This window comes from Gadus morhua, chromosome 16 (assembly GCF_902167405.1).
Source record: "Gadus morhua chromosome 16, gadMor3.0, whole genome shotgun sequence".
NCBI classification, from domain to species: Eukaryota; Metazoa; Chordata; class Actinopteri; order Gadiformes; family Gadidae; genus Gadus; species Gadus morhua.
Genome location: NC_044063.1, coordinates 3035675 through 3056852, shown reverse-complemented (window position 1 = coordinate 3056852; position 21178 = coordinate 3035675). Strand labels below are relative to the sequence as shown.

General features: G+C 45.1%; 3 protein-coding genes across 9 annotated transcripts in view; all 3 read right to left on the bottom strand.

The window, feature by feature from the left end:
• The window catches only part of LOC115560655 (uncharacterized), a 553265-nt gene that overhangs the window by 200006 nt on the left and 332081 nt on the right, over positions 1-21178 (bottom strand). The window contains exons 15-16 of the mRNA XM_030380069.1: positions 17079-17126; positions 16150-16428 (exon numbers count right to left, since the gene is read on the bottom strand). Coding sequence (XP_030235929.1) covers positions 16150-16428; positions 17079-17126 — 327 coding nt within the window. The remainder of the gene's footprint in view (positions 1-16149; positions 16429-17078; positions 17127-21178) is intronic.
• The window catches only part of LOC115560657 (uncharacterized), a 360390-nt gene that overhangs the window by 220595 nt on the left and 118617 nt on the right, over positions 1-21178 (bottom strand). For 3 of the 7 annotated variants that reach the window (XR_003979796.1, XR_003979795.1, XR_003979797.1), the window contains exon 1: positions 241-445. The exons of 2 other annotated variants lie outside the window; for them this stretch is intronic. Coding sequence is in view for 1 of the 5 variants with exons in the window: in XM_030380070.1 (XP_030235930.1) it covers positions 241-247 (7 nt within the window). In the remaining 4 variants the exon portion in view is untranslated. Of the gene's footprint in view, positions 1-240; positions 447-21178 lie in introns of those variants that run through there. 2 more of the 7 variants (XR_003979798.1, XM_030380070.1) reach the window with 1 other exon arrangement.
• Positions 13577-21178, bottom strand: part of LOC115560696 (caspase-1) — an 87276-nt gene continuing 79674 nt past the window's right edge. Inside the window, exons 7-10 of the mRNA XM_030380199.1 lie at positions 15890-15937; positions 14761-14838; positions 14334-14624; positions 13577-14151 (exon numbers count right to left, since the gene is read on the bottom strand). Of these exons, the coding sequence (XP_030236059.1) occupies positions 14135-14151; positions 14334-14624; positions 14761-14838; positions 15890-15937 (434 nt within the window). The 3' untranslated portion in view covers positions 13577-14134. The remainder of the gene's footprint in view (positions 14152-14333; positions 14625-14760; positions 14839-15889; positions 15938-21178) is intronic.

Sequence of the window (21178 nt, the reverse complement as noted above, 5' to 3'; positions counted from 1 at the left end):
TTTTTAGTTAATGATCGGGCTATAAGAAGACCACGTTGGCTATTTAATCGCGGAATAAAGGGGACCTTTCATAGTGGTTGGTGGAAACCGGGACATTTTAGTGTCCCAAAAGGTTGTCGGGAGTCGGGACACGCAACTCAAAATCGGGACGTCTGGTCACCCTACGAGTAGACTAATAAGGTAGGCCTATATTAAGATGTTACAAAGTCCAAAGATAGTTTATTGACAAAGACGGCTTACCTTCCATCGTTTCTTGTGAACGTAGGCTGTTGCAATATCGACCAATATGATTAATCTACTTTCGTGTTTAACAGACTTCCTTTATCTTGCAGGATTCTAATTGGTTGGATTATCCTATTTTCCATCACGTGTTTCTGCCTGATGCAGACCAACAGGTTCAGGTTACACCAATAAAACCGCCTTAAGTCATCACACGCGGTACCGCACCCAGCCTCTCTGGGTAGAACTACCTGGCGGTTATGGAGCTCATTTCCATCCTGATAAACATTATGACAACACATAGCAGCAGTGGTGATTTTAGACTCTTTTTAGTGCTGCTCAAGCACACTTACATTTTATTTCAGCAACCCTACAGAAATGAAGTTAAATGATATTATATTTTTCAGTATCATTTTAGAAAAAGAAGAAGGAAGTGAACTTCAAAGCGCAGTTTAAAGTGGAAAGTTTGTTCTTACCATGAAGTAACGAACTGTTCTGACAGTTGGTAGGCTGGAAAGCCTGCAACACAGCGGAAGTAGAAGTGAAAACGAAAGTGGTTGATATCGCATCTGAATTAGTCACTTAGCCTATGTTTACTGCTCCATGGAAGGTAGGGGTGTGACGATACACTCAGCTCACGAGACGAGACACGATATTGGGTTCACGAGAACGAGACGAGATTTTAAGAAAACTACAATGAAAAATGATATGACTGGACCAACAGACTTTTATTTAACCAAGTGGCGCGTGTATTTTCAAATGTTTTATTATAACTCTTTCCATGCATGAAATTGAAACTAAAACTAAAATTTATAAAAGTTAAATTAAAATAAATTAAATTAAATAATTCTCTTTTTTTCAATTGCAAACAATATTATGTGCAAAAACAAATCAAAGTACCCAAAATGTACTTTGATTAAAGGTATTCGTTTTCGCGGTTATTCAGCCTCTTCTTCTCCTCCGGAAAAACACGACCGCATTGCATTGTGGTATACGGGAGTAACATGTAGGCTACATTGTATGTAGGCCTACACTCAAATTTTGGGTATTTTAAGTGCACTATATAGTGCATGAAATTAACCACTGAGAATTCGAACACCACTACAAAATGGCGAGCACCCTAAATAGTACACTATATCCGTGATAGGGAACGATTTCGAACACAGCTTATGGCTGCTTTCGATGCTTCCCCTGCTTCCCCTCCTTCTAATCTTCTTTTCCTTCTCCTTCTTTAAAGGTTCTGGCAGACTAGATGTAGCAAAGGTGCATTACTGCCTCCACAGGCGACAAATAGAAGTTTGGATAAATCACAAATCTCGCGAGACCGATTTTTAACGCGACGGGTAATATCGTCGAGTTTAATCTCGCGAGATCTCGTCACACCCCTAATGGAAGGTAAACCGAATTGATCTCGAAATACCTTTTGACTTTGCAACATTGTGTTACACCATTTATGAGGCTACTATATGACGGGATATTCACATCAGTTTTAGAACTAGGCTATTGCGATCGATCATTGTGGTCAGGGTTTAGGGCCTACTGTAGTGGTTGGTCTCTGCTATTGTAACATTACTAAATGTGGACTGAGTTCAGATCCAGTAGACTTGTGTTCTGTAGACTCCTGGTGTGACTCCTGAAATTCATATTTATCTCCTCACTGTGATATCAGGAGTTCAAGTTAAAACTCAACTTTATTTCAACTTGTCCAATTCCACAACACTGTACATGGGGTTTGTTGTATATAGGTGCATTTAAAATACAATGTATAATTAATATCCATAGGCCTATTATTGTGATACAAGTCTATTCTGGCTACGTTCAGTAGTCCGTCTGTATCGAGTCGCGTTTCCTGCATATTGTTCTGCACAACAGAGATGGTCTACAGTAGGAAGGGAGGTACCCCTACCTGAGGTAGAAACAAGCACAGCAATGCTCTTAGAATCTCCACGAAGGTCTTCTACTATAGGCCTACTTGTAACAGATAATTGTATTCAAATATTTGTCTGCAAAAGTAGATCAATTGATGGATGTTTTGATTGATAGATTAAAAAAGTTAATTTATAGTCAGGCCGAATGGGAGTTGATACACCACTCAAACACTTGTAAAATAAACAGTTGATAAGTAACATGCCCTTAAGAATCGCTGTCTACATTTAATTAATCCCAAAATGATCGGAAAATAGGCTCCACAATGAGTAGGCCTATCATGTATCATGATACATATATTACCTATATTAATGTAGGTTGTAAGTTTACATGAAAACCCTGAAAGCTGTGGTCATGTTGAGAGTCCAGTTGGGTTATTTGTGGAATTTTGTATATTAGTAGTAACCAAAGGAAGTCAGCTGTTCAATTTCAGTATTGTGGGTAAAAATATGCAAAAATGTACATAACAAAAAAATTGAATCACTGTGGGAGTGTGTGCGGGTCATGGCCAGTGTTAATAGCCTCACCTGGCGGAGGCTGATTGGACCCTGGTGCTGGGTGAGGCTGCACACCTGTTGCATATTGTATAATCAAGGTGTGCAGGTTAAACCAGCCATCAGACACACGCACTCCGGAGAACTACTGCATGGTAGGGGAGCCCTCTTGTCATGTTAATAATCATAATTTTGCAATAAACCAACACCACCACCCTGCGTCCGTCGTCTGGAGGAGCCCAGAAGTAGTCTCCTAGGTGGAGTGTAGTATTGACGTTTGGTACGATTACATTAATATAACCATTCTATAACTCAAGGAACGTAATACTTTTAATAAAGACAATGTGGACCACAGGTCCATGAACTGGCACAGAGAGGTTTAACAGCAGGAAACCTAGAATGAAAAAGGTGCATGTAACAACCCAACAAGGGAACAAATGAAGTTAACATATATATGGTAGCCTATATGGGGAGAGACAGGGATTGAGGGGCAAGTGGGAAGATGTAAGAAAGGAAGGTGAGGGGAATGAAGCGATCTCAGATGGGAGTGGCAGGATCTTTGAAGGGGAAGAGTCAGAGGACATCCGGGACAGGTGGAGAACAGCAACTAAAGGAGGGAGACACTTCCTTAAGAGATCACACAAACTATTGAACTAAATCACTGCCATGCGTCTATCTGAAATTGCTTGATTCATTAATGAAAAAATATTTGTAATAACATTTTTAATGTCCCAATAAAGGCAGGACCTCCTATATCAGAGATCAAATAGCACACTTCCCAGTGGGACCAAGAGGTCGCTGCAGAAACTTCTTTAAAAGATCACAAACTATGGAAGCAAATCACTGCCAGACGTCTACTGCTACGCATGGTCAAAATCATTATCAGGGTTGAAATTAGCAATAACTTTGAGGTAGGCCGACCCAGCATTTCTTCACGTTTTTAACTATGTGGCTTTATTAAAACATATTTTCAACCTCACTTTGCACTACAGAACTCACCGCATTTCCTGCAGGAAATCCGTTTTCCAGTTTGCCTTAATAAAAGCTTCATAAAGTGGTTATCTATCCATCCATCCATCCATCCATCAATCATGTTGGTATATGCTCCTGCACTACACTACCCACAATCTAGCTAATTTTAAGGTGTAACACTAGGTCTATGATTGGTGGAGCTCGCTGTTACCATGGAAACGTTAACCCGCGCCCGCGAAAGTGAATGCATCGATTAATGTCGATTACCGCTGTACTCGATCACGGAGCGACGCTGACGTCGCTTTCGGATATGACACGGTTTATTAGAGATGAGGACAGAGTGTCCAAATGGGGGAAAACAAGTACATGTCCGACCGTGTACTGTTGTGTTTGTGAGGACCAGCTTGAAAGAGAAGACATACAGGGTTGAGGTGAGTTTTGCAGGCTGGCTAGTTAGGGAGCTGGCTTGAGTTGTACTAATCATCTCATTATCATGCTGCAGTGAATATTAAAAAAATGCAATGATTAAAAAAATTAAAATACAAGCACTAGGTCTAGCTACAAATTTAATGCTGATGACAAGACTTATTGAAAGTTTGAGAACTGTTACTAAGTTTAGTTAGCTGTAGATAAAAGTAGCTGTATTTAGTGAAAAGGATGAAATAGTTTAAGAGAAGATAGCTAAGGTTAGCTAATTTAGGTGTTTAAAAAGTGAGTAAAGAATAATAAAAGTGTAAATAATGCAAAAACTATAATAGCACTATTAGTATACCATAAAATAGTATACTATAAAAACCTGGTGCTGACCCAACTGACCTTAACCATTACCGGCCCATCTCCAATCTCCCTTTCATCTCCAAAACACTTGAAAGGGTGGTTGCCGCACAACTACAGTCCCACCTCGACACAAACAATCTCCACGAACCGTTCCAATCTGGCTTCCGTCCAAAACACAGCACTGAAACAGCCCTAGTCAAAATCACCAACGACTTCCTCCTTGCAGCCGACTCTGGATTGCTCACCATTCTCATCCTCGATCTCAGCGCAGCATTCGACACCATCTCCCACCCTCTGCTCCTGGACCGCCTGGCTGGCATTGGGATCACTGGTGCTGCACTCTCCTGGTTTACATCCTACCGCACCGGCCGTCAACAATTTGTTCAACTAAGCAACCACAAGTCTGGGTGTTCAGGTGTCTCACTGGGTGTCCCCCAGGGGTCAGTCTTGGGTCCACTCCTGTTCACCACTTACCTCCTCCCGCTGGGCACACTCCTCAGTCACCATGGGGTCCATTTTCACTGCTACGCTGACGACACACGGGTCTACATCTCCACCAAACCCACCGCTGCCATCCCCCCCACCTCCCTCATCACGTGCCTGGAAGAGATCCGGAGCTGGTTGAGCAGGAACTTCCTGAAACTCAATGGAAACAAGACCGAGGCCCTGCTCATCGGATCCAAATCCACCCTCACTAAATCACAACACACCCCAGCTCCACTCATAATCATCGATGGATTCCCAGTACCCTTCTCCTCCAAAGTCAAGAGCCTCGGCGTCATCCTGGACAAAACCCTCTCATTTGAACCCCATATTCACAACATCACCCGGACTGCATTCTTCCACCTCCGCAACATCGCCAGACTCCGCCCATCACTGACCCAATCCAGCACTGAAATCCTAGTTCACTCATTTGTCACATCACGCTTAGACTACTGCAAGCCCTCCTCACCGGACTCCCCACCACTCATCAACAAACTACAGATCATTCAGAACTCAGCCGCCCGGATCATCACCCGCACCAAATCATCTGACCACATCACCCCTGTCCTCATCCAACTTCACTGGCTCCCAGTACACTTCCACATCCAATACAAAACCCTACTCCTCACCCACAAAGCTCTCCACAACCTAGCCCCCAGTTACCACTGCGACCTCCTCCAAGAATACACTCCCTCCCGCTCAACCTCTGCTGGACTACTATGTATCCCTACATCACGACTCACTACAATGGGTGCCCGGTCATTCAGCTGTTCAGCACCCAGGCTCTGGAACTCCCTCCCCCCACACATAAAACAGTCAGACACCATTACAACCTTCAAGTCACAACTCAAAACTCACCTGTTCAAACTCGCACACGTCTAACGTGATTGTTTGTTTGTTTTGTCTTTTTTTTTTTTTTTTATTATGTTTATTTTTTCCACAATTTCTTGTTTTTCTTAAACAATTTATGATGACTATTTGCTCTGTAAGGTGACCTTGGGTGTCTTGAAAGGCGCCTCTAAATTAAATGTATTATTATTATTATTATTATTATTATAGAACTGCTTTAAAAACGGTCAATAAATCTGAACTCTTTATCTATTGGGTTTGCCAGCTGGAGCAAAATACTCAGTGTGAGAAGGTGAAATCCTCCCCCTTCTCACTGTCCCGCATTAGAGGAATTATTATTATTATTATTATATTGTGTGTGTGTATACATTAGATTGGGCTGGTATAGAATTGGTCCTCCGTCCCGGTAGGGGGCAGTATGCTAAGGGAGCTTAGGATCAAAGTATCAGGGAATAGCCCAGGGGGGTGTTGATAGAAACAGCTGTTTTGTAAATATATTTAGGTTCTGCACAGGGTGTGGGTATATATGTATTTGGTGATTGTTTGTTTAGTATCATGTTTATTTAGTATTCACACAATGTACTTTCTGTTCAGTTATGTTGGATTGTTAGCTTTAGGTAAATGTTCCCCCAGCTAATGGTCTGGCCCATATGGCCGTGATTGGTCCAATCACCATTTCCCTATTTAAGGGCCTTTTCATTTGGTGTTTGGGGCTGAAGGTGGTGCTGGCTTGACGTGAGGCCAGTACGAAAGGTTATGATATCCTATGTTATGTATCTTAGTTTTGTTTGCTGACCGATGCAGTAATTTCCTTTTCATTTGAAACGTTGCTCTATTTTTTGTGAATGTTTTGGAGACATTAAAACTTCACTTTTTCTTAGTCCTCAGTCCATTGCCCTCATTTTTTGCTCACACTCGGAATTCCCAGTTGGCCGTATCCCAGATACGTGGGGCGACCACGCCGGTCCCTCACATTTGGTGGCAGTGGTGGGATATTTTTTTTTCGACGCTTCTGAGAAACTGGAGGGACGAGGGGGAAGACGAGGACGCGGTGGAAGACGAGGACGAGGCCGAATCTGGCGACGAATAGAGCAGAGGCTGTCCAGAGGGGTTCTGCTGGAGATGGAGGAGGAAGACGGCCATGGTGAGGACCAGGCATCCGGCGGAGACCCGCCTGAGGAGTCGGACCTTACCGCAGTGCGTAGGCTCTTCGAGCGGGAGGCGTCCAAGCAGGAGCAGCGCTGGAGGAGTGTCCAGATGCAGCTGAACCAGCTCAGGGAGGACGTCGAGGCTGACCGGAGGCCTTCATCTGCACCAAAAGGACAAGATCCAGCACCAGCACCTGCACCAGCACCTGCACCAGCACCTGCACCAGCACCTGCACCAGCAGCGCCCGTGACCTGGCCCAGGGCGGCCGTTCCCAGGCTGGAGGAGGATGACGACATTGAGCAGTACCTCATAACATTCGAGAGGTTAGCAATGGCTTATCGTTGGCCAAGAGAGGATTGGGCAGTCTTTCTAGTGCCCTACCTCACCGGAAAAGCACGCAGCGCCTATGTGGCAATGAATATGGATCATGCCACTGACTATAACCGAGTGAAGGAGGCCATCCTTCACAAGTATTCAATCAATGAGGAGGTTTACCGGAGGAGGTTCCGCGAACCGGACGTCAGACCTGGTGAGTCCCCCCGAGAGCTGTACACCCGCCTCAGGGATCTCTTTGAGAAGTGGATCAGGCCGGCGGATAAATCAGTCGAAGAAGTGGCAGAAGTGCTCATCCTGGAGCAGTTTCTCCGGACCCTGGCTCCAGACATCCGAATCTGGGTGAAAGAGCACCAACCCCAGAGTGGCCAGGGCGCAGCAGAGCTGGTGGAGAACTTCATGGCGGCGCGGCGAGGCCAGAAGAGTTACCGACAGGAGTCCTACTCTATTCCAGCAGCCCAAAGTAGGTCTGGGGGTTTTGGTCATGCGAGTGGTTCAAAGACTAATGAGCCCAATAGAGTGCCTGCCCAGAAGTCGTATAGGTATGACAAGCCTAGAGTAGGGCAGGGGCAGAAGCCCGGAGGACCGGTGGTCTGCTTCTATTGCCGTGAGGAGGGTCATATTAAGCCGGATTGTCCCAAATTGAAGCCTAGACTCTCTGGCCGTAGCTGTATCCCGAGATCAGGGGAGGGTGATACAGGTTTTGGGGGAAGACTGCAGACTACCACTGTCCTAGTTAATGGGAAGGAAGCCACTGCCCTGTTAGACACTGGAAGTACCCAGACACTAGTGCAGCCCCACCTAGTGAAGGCAAGGGATTTTGTGCAGGGTAGGAACCTCAGGATTCTATGTGTTAATGGGGATGAACATGAGTACCCCACGGCTGAAGTCTATCTGGAGGTCAGAGGGCAGGCGTACCAGATGATTGTTGGTGTGGTAGAGAGGCTGAGCCATGCAGTCGTCATAGGCCAGGATATACTGGTTCTGCCAGAGCTGGTGCAGGCCAGCAAGCCAGTTAATGTGGTGGTCACCCGGTCCCAGAGCCGAGCAGGGGCTACTGGAGAAGAGACAGAGGAGCCTGCTGAGCTAGCTACCCTAAGGGACATGCCTTTTGCAGAAGGAGAAATCGCTCCTCCTGGCAGAGTAAGGGGTAAAAAGACCCGCATGCAGGTCAGGCGGGATAGGCTAGTGGGCACGGTGGAGAGAAATGCTGAGTTACCACTTGCAGAACCAGATGCAGATTGGGGTGATATCTCAGTTAATTTTGAACAGTTACAGAGAGAGGATGAGAGTTTGTTAAAAGCTTATGACAAGGTCAGGGAAGTTGGTGAGACCTCCACAGATGTACCTCCAGCTTTGGGGGGAGAGAGCTACCGGGTGAGAGAAGGGCTGTTGTACCATCAGCCAGGAGAGGGCAGGGCAGAGCAGCTGGTTGTGCCTAAACAGCTCAGAGAACGGGTGTTAGCTATGGGTCATAAAATACCTTGGTCAGGTCACTTGAGTAATGCCAAGAGCTATGAAAGGATTGCAGCCAGGTTTTATTGGCCAGGGCTCTATATCGATGTGCAGCAGTATTGCAAAACCTGTCCCGAGTGCCAGGTAACTAGCAATAGGAGAACTAGCCCTTACCCACTACAGTCACTCCCTATAATAGAGGTTCCCTTTGCCCGCATAGCAATGGACCTTGTTGGACCCCTGGAAAGGACCAAAACAGGCTACAGGTATATATTAGTTATCTGCGACTATGCTACCCGCTACCCCGAGGCCTTCCCGCTGCGCAGGATTTCAGCCCGTCCAATAGCACAGGCCCTGTTGCAACTTTTTTCGAGGGTAGGAATTCCCCAGGAGGTCCTCACTGACCAGGGCACTGCATTCCTTTCAAAGACCTTAAAGCAGGTGTACAGATTAGTAGGCATTAAGGGCATTCGGACCACTCCTTACCACCCTCAAACAGATGGCCTTGTGGAGCGCTATAATCAAACGTTAAAGGGCATGTTGAGGAAGTTTGTGGCAGTCAATGGGAAGGACTGGGACCACTGGCTGCCCTACTTGCTCTTTGCCTACCGGGAGGTTCCCCAGGCCTCCACTGGCTTCTCACCGTTTGAACTGCTCTATGGCCGACAGGTGAGGGGCCCGTTGGATGTGCTGAGAGAGGCATGGGCGGGACCTGAGACGCCCATGACCCAGAGCCTGGTAGCTCATGTCCTCGAAATGAGGAACAAGATGGAGGAGATGACTGAGCTAGTGCGGTCCAACATGGAGCAAGCCCAGTCACAACAAAAGACCTGGTATGACAAGTCTGCCAGGAAGAGGATCCTCCAACCGGGCCAGAAAGTTCTGCTTCTCCTGCCCACCTCAGAGAACAAGCTGCTTGCTAAGTGGCAAGGGCCTTACGAGGTGGTGCGGAAAATGGGTCCGGTGACCTACGAGATTAACCTCCCTGGCAGACGGAAACCCAGGCGGACCTTTCATGTCAACCTTCTGAAGGAGTGGCATGAGAGGCCACCGGAACTGCAGCTCAGGGTGCAGGCTGTGGCGGAGGAAGAGGAGGAGTGTCCAGAGCAGTTCTTCCCCATCAGCCAGCAGTCCTCCCCCCTGGACCTGTCTCACCTGACCTCCCGCCAGCAGAAGGAGCTAGCGGGGATTCTGCCTCCTGGCCTTTTCCAAGAAAGGCCGGGGTTAACGACCATTGTGGAACACTCCATTCCTCTCAAAGACACTACCCCTGTGCGCAAACGGATGTACCGGGTTCCTGAGCGTCTCCTGCCGTGCCTCAAAGCCGAGGTGGAGGAGATGTTGGCTTTGGGGGTGATTGAGAGGTCCTCCAGTGAGTGGAGTAACCCGGTGGTGCTAGTGCCCAAGAAGGATGGCACTATGCGCTTTTGTATTGACTTCCGCCAGGTGAATGCCCAATCACACTTTGACGCTTACCCAATGCCCCGGCTCGAGGACTTGATTGAGCTCCTGGGCAAAGCGTCCTTCATCACTACCCTGGATTTATGCAAGGGCTACTGGCAGGTGCCCTTGGCCAAGGAGGCCAGGCATTGCTCAGCCTTTCGGACCCCACAGGGGCTTTTCCAGTTTCTGGTAATGCCCTTTGGCCTGCAGGGGGCACCAGCCAGTTTCCAGCGACTGATGGATATCGTCTTGGCGGGCACAGACGGCTTTGCGGCAGCCTACCTGGACGACATTGTGGTGTACAGCGTCACCTGGGAAGACCATCTGCGGCACCTCGATGATGTGCTGCAGCGCATCCAGCGGGCGGGGCTGACCATCCACCCCCTCAAGTGTGCGATAGCCAAGGAGGAGGTGAAGTACCTTGGCCATATTCTAGGCCGGGGTGTGATTCGGCCACAAAAGGACAAGGTCCAGGCGGTACAGGAATGCCAGCGCCCCAAGACTCAGAAGGACGTGAGGTCGTTCCTGGGTCTGGTGGGCTGGTATCGCCGTTTTGTGCCAGACTTCGCCCGACGAGCAGCTCCCTTGACTGACCTGACCAGGAAGTCAGGCTTCGCCAAGATACAGTGGGGGGAGGAGCAGGAGCGGGCGTTCCTGGACTTAAAGGGGGCGCTCTGCAAGGATCCTGTGCTCCAGAGCCCGGACTTCGAACAGCACTTCACTGTCCAGACCGACGCATCTGGTGTTGGTCTTGGGGCAGTACTGCTTCAAGGGGAGGGGGACAACATGAAGCCTGTAGCTTATGTAAGCCGCAAGTTGTTCCCCAGGGAGACCAGGTATGCGGCAGTCGAGCTAGAGTGCCTAGCTGTCAAGTGGGCGCTAGACACTTTGAAATACTACCTGCTGGGTAGAGACTTTACACTGGAGACTGATCACCGCGCCTTGCGGTGGTTGGGGAGCATGAAGGACTCCAATGCTCGCATCACCCGCTGGTTCTTGGCACTGCAGCCATTTCGTTTCACGGTGCAGTACCGAGCGGGAAGGCAGAATACAGTAGCAGACTTTTTGTCTCGCCATCCGGTTGGCGAAACTCCGGAGGTGGTGGGAAATGTGAGAAGGTGAAATCCTCCCCCTTCTCACTGTCCCGCATTAGAGGAATTATTATTATTATTATTATATTGTGTGTGTGTATACATTAGATTGGGCTGGTATAGAATTGGTCCTCCGTCCCGGTAGGGGGCAGTATGCTAAGGGAGCTTAGGATCAAAGTATCAGGGAATAGCCCAGGGGGGTGTTGATAGAAACAGCTGTTTTGTAAATATATTTAGGTTCTGCACAGGGTGTGGGTATATATGTATTTGGTGATTGTTTGTTTAGTATCATGTTTATTTAGTATTCACACAATGTACTTTCTGTTCAGTTATGTTGGATTGTTAGCTTTAGGTAAATGTTCCCCCAGCTAATGGTCTGGCCCATATGGCCGTGATTGGTCCAATCACCATTTCCCTATTTAAGGGCCTTTTCATTTGGTGTTTGGGGCTGAAGGTGGTGCTGGCTTGACGTGAGGCCAGTACGAAAGGTTATGATATCCTATGTTATGTATCTTAGTTTTGTTTGCTGACCGATGCAGTAATTTCCTTTTCGTTTGGAACGTTGCTATATTTTTGGGTGAATGTTTTGGAGACATTAAAACTTCACTTTTTTCTTAGTCCTCTGTCCATTGCCCTCATTTTTGCCCACACTCGGAATTCCCAGTTTGCCGTATCCCAGATACGTGGGGCGACCACGCCGGTCCCTCACACTCAGATTTAGATGTTCACTGCGCAATAATATCAACCATTACCATTGGTGGTGGTTAGGTCCCCCCTTCACTGTAAAGCGTCTTTGAGTGTCTAGAAAAGCGCTATATGAATTCAATCCATTATTATTATTATTATTACTATGATGATGGTATAACAAACAATAAGATAAATAATTGGGAAGATCAATATGCCCCTTCCTTATAGTCATGTTGACACTACATAGACAAATAAGATCACGTTAGTTATCATATCCTGTAAATCAAAAGGAAACTTAAGGAATGTAAAATGTATGGATCATTGTGTTATTTTTGAAGTCCGATCACACCCAATGCTCTTCATTGTGGTGAACAGGCTGTGAGTGGGTTGTAATTCTTTACTGGTCTGCACTGGCGACTCAGACAGCGGGGCAGAAGGACAATCCCCTCTGGCATGCTCTGAGGAAGGGGCGGCTGGCGGCAAGCCATTTTGGAAGGGTGCTGATGGCGAAGTGTGTCATCCCTTCCCTCATTTCTAAGCTCTGGGAATCAGGAACTGCATGGAGTGCTGGCTGTACAGTGGGGTAGAGCTAGTGAGCAGAAAGGGAAGCAGGCATTTGAAGAAGCTACGGGCATGAAGGTCAGAGGGCCTGGTTTGTGGCTGGCTGACTCTGGGATCCTGGGTGCCTCCCCGATGGTCTGGCGGGAGAGACAGACATCGTTGAGGTGAAGGGCCCATTCTGGTGGAGGGACTCAGTGCAGGAGATGTCCTTCTACCTTCATCAGGAGGACGGTACCTTCGAACAGGGACGCTATTGATCCAAAACCTCCAAGGAGAACAATGGGTATAGTGAAGGTAATTATACCTTCATTTAGTGATCTAATTTGTTCTTTTTTTAAATTCTGCTGAAAGCGATTCAAACACCGAATTCAAGTACATTTTATTTCACTGTGGTGGGCTCTGCAAACTGGAACTAACTTATCCAAATGAATCGTAACTCCTCAATGGATTCTGGATTCACTAAAGCACAGCAGAGCTGCACCACCACATCAGCGTTGCTTCGCAAGGTGTGCGGAAGGAAACGCAGGATTTTAAATTCTTTCAAATGGGCTTTTGCCCTTTCAACATGGTCCCTGGTCCCTGCAATGTCTTAAATTAGTTTGATCACTCTTTCAACCTGCCATGATAAAAAATGGAGGGATGATGACACTGACTCCTTCTGGCACAATGGCTAAGATTAGAAATCCCTCATCAGCAAGTATGAGATCACCTGACTTGAAGTCCTCCAGGATTCCACGATGGCCTTGTCAGAACCCGATCCAGGATACAATTTGCTGCATACATACGTAATATATACACATACACAAACAAATACACAGATGTAGTGGCAGTGCAAGTACCATTTCTTCAGGAATGGTAAGAATTCTAGTTAAGTCTGTAAATGTAAAACTATAGGTCACAGCTTACAAGTAAAGGTCCTTTTACATTGAATGCAATTTTCTTTCCATGTCAACATAATAATTACTAATCATTGAGCTGAATGGGACTAATAGCTTTACACTAATGTATCCCATTATCTATTGAATGCTGTTGAATTATATTAATGTCATCAACGTTTTAATTGATATTGAATATGTTGGCATGACTACTACAGAAATATGTTGGACAATAAAGCAAGAAGGAAGCCTTTCCCACAAACCACTTTTATTTTTCCCCAAACAGACGTCTGAACCTTCCTGGCTCGGGCTCAGACAGTTAACATAATATATAAAAACAATGAACTGACACAATACCAGCTGCCTCTTGGGGAAACTTAGAAAAATTATTATCTTTCTTTGGCATAAAGTCAACTTGTTTCAGAAACTCTGTGATCACAACCATCTAGTCTTGTCTATAGGAGGTACCTGAGGGGAACAGCTTAGTAATAGCAGAGGAAGGAGGACCTATTCTAGACATGACATCATTAATTACTTTAAGTTCAAGACATTTGGAAAAAGATTGCAGACTGAAAACTCATCTCGTTTCTATAATTTAGCACTTAAAGAAGTTTCCTTACCGAATGCATTTCATGTACTTGCACGATTCCTGACAAGAGCCTAGCTCTCACGGCTGCTTACACTTTTGAATAATGTCTCTGTTGTCATCATCTGGCCGTATCCCAACGACCAGGATGCATTCACAGACAGCTTCACTGTTTCAGGTTATTCTGCATATCTTCATTGTTCTCTTTGGACAGAGCCATCTAGTTCACTATGGCTACGACTTCATCAAGTCTGAGGAAACAAAGAGACACGTCCTTAGTGCATATACAAAAAACAAGTTAAACTCAATTGCAACTGTGACCACACTACATAACTACCACAAATAATATGTAATGTAAACTAATGGATCCTGTAAAAGAGGGGAGCTGCTCAAATGTTCTGGACGTTCGCCGTGTGGGGGTGAAGTACGATACCTGTCAATAACCGACGAGTCTCGACCGGTAGGTCCTCCAGGTCTTCCAGACCTTTCAGCAGGTCCTGAGCTGTGGCCTCTCCTGGTGGTCTTCGGCGCGTCCACAGCACCAACATGTTCAGCTTCTGCATGGCCACAGATCTATGTTCTGCCTTGATGTTCTCCAAAGCTTTGGTCGTTATTTCCAGATGGATGGCAATCTGCTCCCACTCATTTCCCAGCGTTTTGGCCACATTCATGAGCTCCTTTTCAGTCAGAGTCTGCCCTGTGGAGCGGGTTTCAGTGATGCTTTCTGGGAAAAAAAAGACAAAGACAATCCACATACAGGCAGATCAAGACATCTCAAAAGATAAAACACTCACGAAACATACTTCTTAATCATTTGTCCTGAGACCAATCATCTGATTCAAAAGATGACACCCGCTCACCTGACACATCAACCGTGCAAGGTTTCTTATTGGCCACTTCTTCTGATTTACTTCCAATTCTTTTCTGGCCTCCATTTCCTGAAGACGTACATTATATAAATTGTCAATTTATTTATGTGTCAATTCTGCCCTGTTCCCTTTCAAGGAAATGCTCTGTGACCCTGTGATACCAACTAGCTGTCTTTTCCAGTGACCATCATTGTCCTCTCAGTGGCCAGCTGAGATAGGCTGGTTAAACGGCCTTGGCCCATTGTGTTACGGGTGTAGGACTTGAGCCACTTTAAACAGGAGAAGCTCCTTTCTACACCTGCAGATGTAGCTCCTATTGTTGCCACTAATGAGAACATTTTGTAAAGCTGAGGCATTGCACTGTCCAACTCCATTGTTAAGGTTGCAGATAAGGACCCAGGTGCAGACCAGATGCATTTGGCAAAAATATTTATTCATTTTCTTCAGGATTCAAACAAAGGGTAGACAGGTCAAAAAGTCAATCTTAGAGTCAAAACTGTAACGCACAAAAGATCCAGGCAAAGTTCCAACATAGAATGAAAAATCCAAAAACAGAAAATCACAAGGCAGAGAAACAGGCAGAGCAAGCAGAAACAGGCAGAGCAAAAAACGGGCAGAGTATCTCACCAAACTTTCTGGTGCAATCTGACAAAGCCTAACTGGACAATGCCTAGTCCATGGGAGGGACATAATCGCAGCATAATCCATGACCGTCGACGCACTAAAAAAAGTTGTTCTATGCAGCCCTATTGAAGTCGGTGGACAACAAGCAAATGCGGTGTGACGCTATGGGAATTTATGAGAAGAAAATCTAGTCAGTCGACCTGCGATAAGCAGCTGATTCTGAACAAACTCGTCTTCGAGATGGACGTTTTCTAACGCATTTTTAGTCAATGAAATGTTAACACAACAGTATATATTTGACCATTTAATTTTTTAAGCTTTAGGGGAGGCCAAGCTTCCCTTGTAGTCTTAGAGAAATCGCCACTGATTTACGGGGTTAGGGTGAGTCCACAAACCTGCAACAAGCCTATGAAAGGTTTCCGGTCAAATCAGCATTTTTAGAAGAAACTATCTAATATGTTCTCAGAGGAGCCAAGGAACACAGCACAACCCTTACCTTTGTTTTGTTTCGTTGGCTTTACCAACGTCTTGTCGCCTTTATTTCCTAGGATATGAAAAAGGATCGTCAGTCAGTCTTACGATGTCAACCATACACCTTCCAATTGTAAAGTTTTGTTCCACCCAATTGTAATCCCGAGTGGACGATAATGATTCAGTGGATCCCAGTGGATTAAGGGACAAAGAAGCTCCCCTCTTGTCAAAACAAAGCTGGTACTGACCGTTTCTTTTAAAAGTACATTCATGGTAACAACTCACCCAAACCAGCAGGAGAAGCGATCAGACCCAGGGTGGAGCATAAGTCAGGGTCCCTCTTCTTCATACTATCAATCATTATCCGACTTGCTTTCTCCCCTTTCCTGATAACCATGTCGATCAGACACCTTGCTATGTCCGTTTTGATCTTCCCCTTCTCCATCACAGAGTCTTTGTCCTCAGTACTGAACACTTTCTGCTGCCAAAGGTCACCCAGGAGACCTCTGATAACTGAGATTTTAACTTTCTTCACAAATTCAGAATGGATCCCTTGAAGCTCCCCTGGAAGAGTAATCAAAAGGCAATATAAAATGACGACGTGCAAACATGATAGTTCAGGCAGGGTGTTCAACACATAGTCCTGAATTGTGGACCACAGAATTTAAGAGACATGGATTAAACTCTTCTTGACCTCTGTATATTATAAACCGTTTGTCATACCACCTTGTCCCCCACAACATATCTCATCAATAAGATGTTTGTTTGCTAGACTTGGTTTAATCAAAATGTGCTACATCAAGTTCACTTTCCCATAAGAATCAGCAGTTTCTCGTTATATAGTTAGTCAGGTGAGATGGGGTCTGCGAGGTGTTCTGTCTTGGGCCAGCTCGGTCAAACGTTGTCCGTTGTCTGTGCTCTTAATGAAGCCTATATCAACAATGTTTGGAGGCCTACTAATTGGCCCAATGTTTTTTAGTACAGGTAGGTAGGTGTGTACTGCTATGCATTAATATTTATATTTATCTGTTCCTTAGACCATACAGCAAAGGTACTTAATATTATAGTTATACATCAACTGTAGTAGGCTGGGCTAGGGGCGAGCCTACGAACCTGTTACAAGCCTATGAAAGGTATCCTGTCGAATCAGCATTTTTAGAAGAAATTATGTAATATTTTCTCAAAGGAGCCAAGGAACACAGCAAAACCCTTACCTCTTTTTGATTTTCTTGGCTTTCCCACCGTCGGGTCGGATAAATTTCCTACGATATGAAAAATGATCGTCAGTCAGTCTTACAATGTCAACCATAAACCTTCCAAGCAGTGGCGGTGGGTCAATAGAGGGTGCTAGGGCACCGCCCCTCCGTGAAATATCCACCTGAATATTTCTGCCAACTATTAATAAACTATAATCAATACGAAATAAATCGACAAAAATGCATGGTGTTCATCCTCGTTTAATTGTGTGATATACCGTACTTGCACTGCAAGCAACCATTTAAATGCGTCTGGACTTCAATGATTTGGGCTAGGCTAGTTATTGGAAAGAAATTTCGAAAGAAAATTCGCCCTCAGGTCGCACCAGTGTGTGCCCCAGCCCAATGGTATTGCTTTTCTTTTTTGTTATCACCACATGATTGGACAATTCAGCGAATCCATCAAATAGGCTACCTCCCTCAGCAGCATTTGCGCAACACAATTACATGTAGATCGCTAACTAGCATAGAGTTGTAAGCACTTCCACCCTTTTCAGTGGACGAACTGGACTCCCCAAGCAATGTTATACTTAAAAAACCTTCGGGAGTCGGAGGATTGTTTAAGGGCACTTTGTGAAAGGAGGCTGTTTTATATTTATCCTCAGCGGCAAACAATAAATGGACGTCGGATTTCCCGATTGACTTAAAAAAAATACACAACGCAGATTCAGCCGGTCACATGCATAAGGATGATCAAATAGAAAACCTGCTCCCGACCAGGTTTGGTTGAGAGCATAAGTCATATGACACCATCGACATGTAACCGACGGCAACGGACCATTACTGTAAAGCAGGGGTGCCCAACCTTTTTTGACCCAAGATCTACTTTTCAAGCAGGCAACCTCCCGAAATCTACCGGTGTAGTGTCAACATTGGGTCAACATGTTGGATTGCATCAGAGACAAGGAGGGTTATTAGTAGAACAGCCAGTTAAGAATGCTTCATTGTGCTGCTTTTACATCAGTCTTTTGTAGAATAATATATTATGTACCCTATGTTTCTTTTGTCATCTAGAACCACACACACACACACACACACACCATGGGCCCTATCTTGCATCCGGTGCAATTGACTTAATCACTGGCTAGTCGTTGCTAGTTTGCAACTGGCGCAGAGCGTTCTTTTCTCTCCTGCGCCACACGTCGGTAAATTAGGTAATGACCCTGCGCCCCAAGGGGCGGCTCGTGAAAGGAGGAGGCATGTTCTGGCGCAAACGTTCCCTGGTGCAATTTTGCAGTTTCAGAAAACACAAAATGCTATTTAAAGGGCACGTGCATAATGTTGCTGTGCACCTCGCGCATACACTTTGCTTCTCTAATCTACCTAGCCACACATTCTTGGTAAATTATTTGGGAAAGAACAGCTGATACAGCGGTAATAAGTTGCACTTTTAAATCAATGCATCTGCAAACACCATACAGCAAACACATATTTACTTGACACAGGCATCGTGTACATGCCCATAACTTTTAGGATTGATGAGTATTTGATTGTGAGAAAACATTGTTTTAACGCGAATGACTGTTAAAAAGAACGAATGAATGCGGGCACGCGTGTGTGTATGTGTAACACACACACTCAGGAGGACGCGTCCATCTGTTTAAACGCAAGCTAAACACGTAACGCATAATACCGTCCATGGCAATGAACATTAACGGGGGGACACATTAGGAACACAAGTCGATAACGATAATGCATACATTACTGATATAAACGATGTTTATAATGTATTGCGTATATATCATAAAATAGAACCACTGTTACCGCACATCATATGTTATATCATATACGTTTTCTTTGCCGAAATTTATTTGAGGACTCAGTATTTCTGAAGTTGTGGAAGAAAACCTTTTTCCATGTGTGAATTAGGCCATATTATTTGGCCATAAACTGAGCCATTTGAAGTTTGAAATGCATGTGAATCTGTCTCATTGGAGACTGCAGACGCGCTGTCAAAATATCAACTCGACAGATTCAAATACGCTCATGGCTCTTAAAGGGGATGGGAGCTGGCACTTTCATTGGTTTATTGCCCAAACCACACCTACGGGTAATTAGACTACTTCAGAGTTCAGATCAACCCTTTTAGATATGCGCCGGGCGCAAGAGTCATTTTTCGCGCCGGTAAACTAGCAACATCGCCATAGAACCGCCCACAAAGCTACTTCAGGGTATCTGCAGGTTTCAGCAAGTCAAATTTAAGGACTTTTTAAGACCTTTTTAATACCACCTTGAATGAAATTTAAGACCTTAAACCCGCGATGATGGGGGGGATCCCGCCAGGGGTGGACTGGCCATCTGGCATACCGGGCATCGTCCCGGTGGGCCGTTGACCCAATGTGGGCCGGTCCGGTCCGCTATGTTTTCTTTTTTCCTCTCTCTCTAAATTCCCTCCAATTGGGCTGGCCAATGGGCTACAGAGAGCTAGCAGTGTGTTGCCAGCATCAACGCATATTATTGGTCTATGTTTGTCATTGTCAATCAATCATGGGCTGACTGGCTCAGAGAGCCCTGACAGTGCTGTCAATCACAACACAAACCAGGGTGGGCGGGACCTCATGGCATGGGCCGGAGTCGCGGGAGCCGGTACGGAGCTGAAAACGCCCGGGTGGTGCTGAAAAACCTCTGGAGATGGAAGTTAAATGTTCAAAATTGACAGACCTATTTGGTGCCGGGGTCCACACCCCAGCAGGTGCTGCTGCGCCAGGAGACGAGCGAGTGGAGGCATATATGCTAAGTAACGTTAGCCTGGGGCTAGCTAGGCTACATTTTGAGACATATCCAAAACAAAGTAGAAAACGTTTTTACATTGACTGTGATGTGACCTAATTAACTGCATACTTGCGACAACATATTAGCCCAGAGTTGAAGGGCTGTGATTGTTGGTAGTTGTGGTTGATTTTGTTTAAATAGGCCGAATTGTGATATTATGGGTTATTATTGTTCAGATGATTTGGCTAAGCTAGCTAACAGCTGCTAACGTTAGCAGTCTCTTGTTGCCATAGCAACAGTAAACATTGACATGGACTAATGAGCTGTAAATAGAGATGCAGAATCAAGCTGTATTGTAAATACAGATGTGACACTTTGAATTTTAGCACAAAATACAAGTAATCCTATTGGAAATAATTAGTTTAATTTGCAATATTTGCCATTGAATTTATTGTAATCTTTCAATTCATTTATTGTTTACTGAGGTGATGACTATTTCATGTGGTGAGAGGAATGAGAGGAAACTATATGTGTGATAAAATGACAATTGGTTATTCATAAATGTCTCTTTATATTCTCTGCTACCATCATCTCCTGTCAAACAGGTTTTCCTCACCTGCTAGAAGTTATTCGAGAGAGAGAGAGAGAGAGAGAGAGAGAGAGAGAGAGAGAGAGAGAGAGAGAGAGAGAGAGAGAGAGAGAGAGAGAGAGGTTTGATTATGATTATTTCCTGGTTGAAGATTTTCACATTGATTTTAATTTCAAACATTTGCATATCTTTTAAGTTAAATTAACAGTCATGCAGGTAGGCCGAATTACAGGTCTGAATAGATATGCATTCTCATATACATGTGTGTGCACATGTATACATACATGTGCACATACACGTGTATGAGAATATGAGAAAAAAAATTAAATTCTCTATTTATGGTTTCATAATGACTGAGTCACCGTTAAAACAAATTGGTTTCAGCTCTAAAGCTGTTACTGTCTGTAATATGTTTCTATTTAGATTATTTGTCAGGAGATTTTGTTATTATTGTCCGAGTCTGGTTTTAACTAATGCTGGGCTTACACCAAACGATTTTCACAGTCACAGACTAATAACTGCAAGAGAGGATTTTGCGTTGGATCATGTGTGATATTTAACAAGGGTTTTGTAGTAGATATGGAGGGTGGAGATGCAGCAACCACAGGATGTCTGTTAACTTCCTGTTCGGGTTTCACAACTTTCTTGTCAGCAGCACAAGAAACACAAACTTGAAAAACAAAAAACTGCACTATTATTCGGATATACAGGGTTCTTCCCGTTCGTTTCGTCCCACCCCTAGTGCTAATAATGTAGT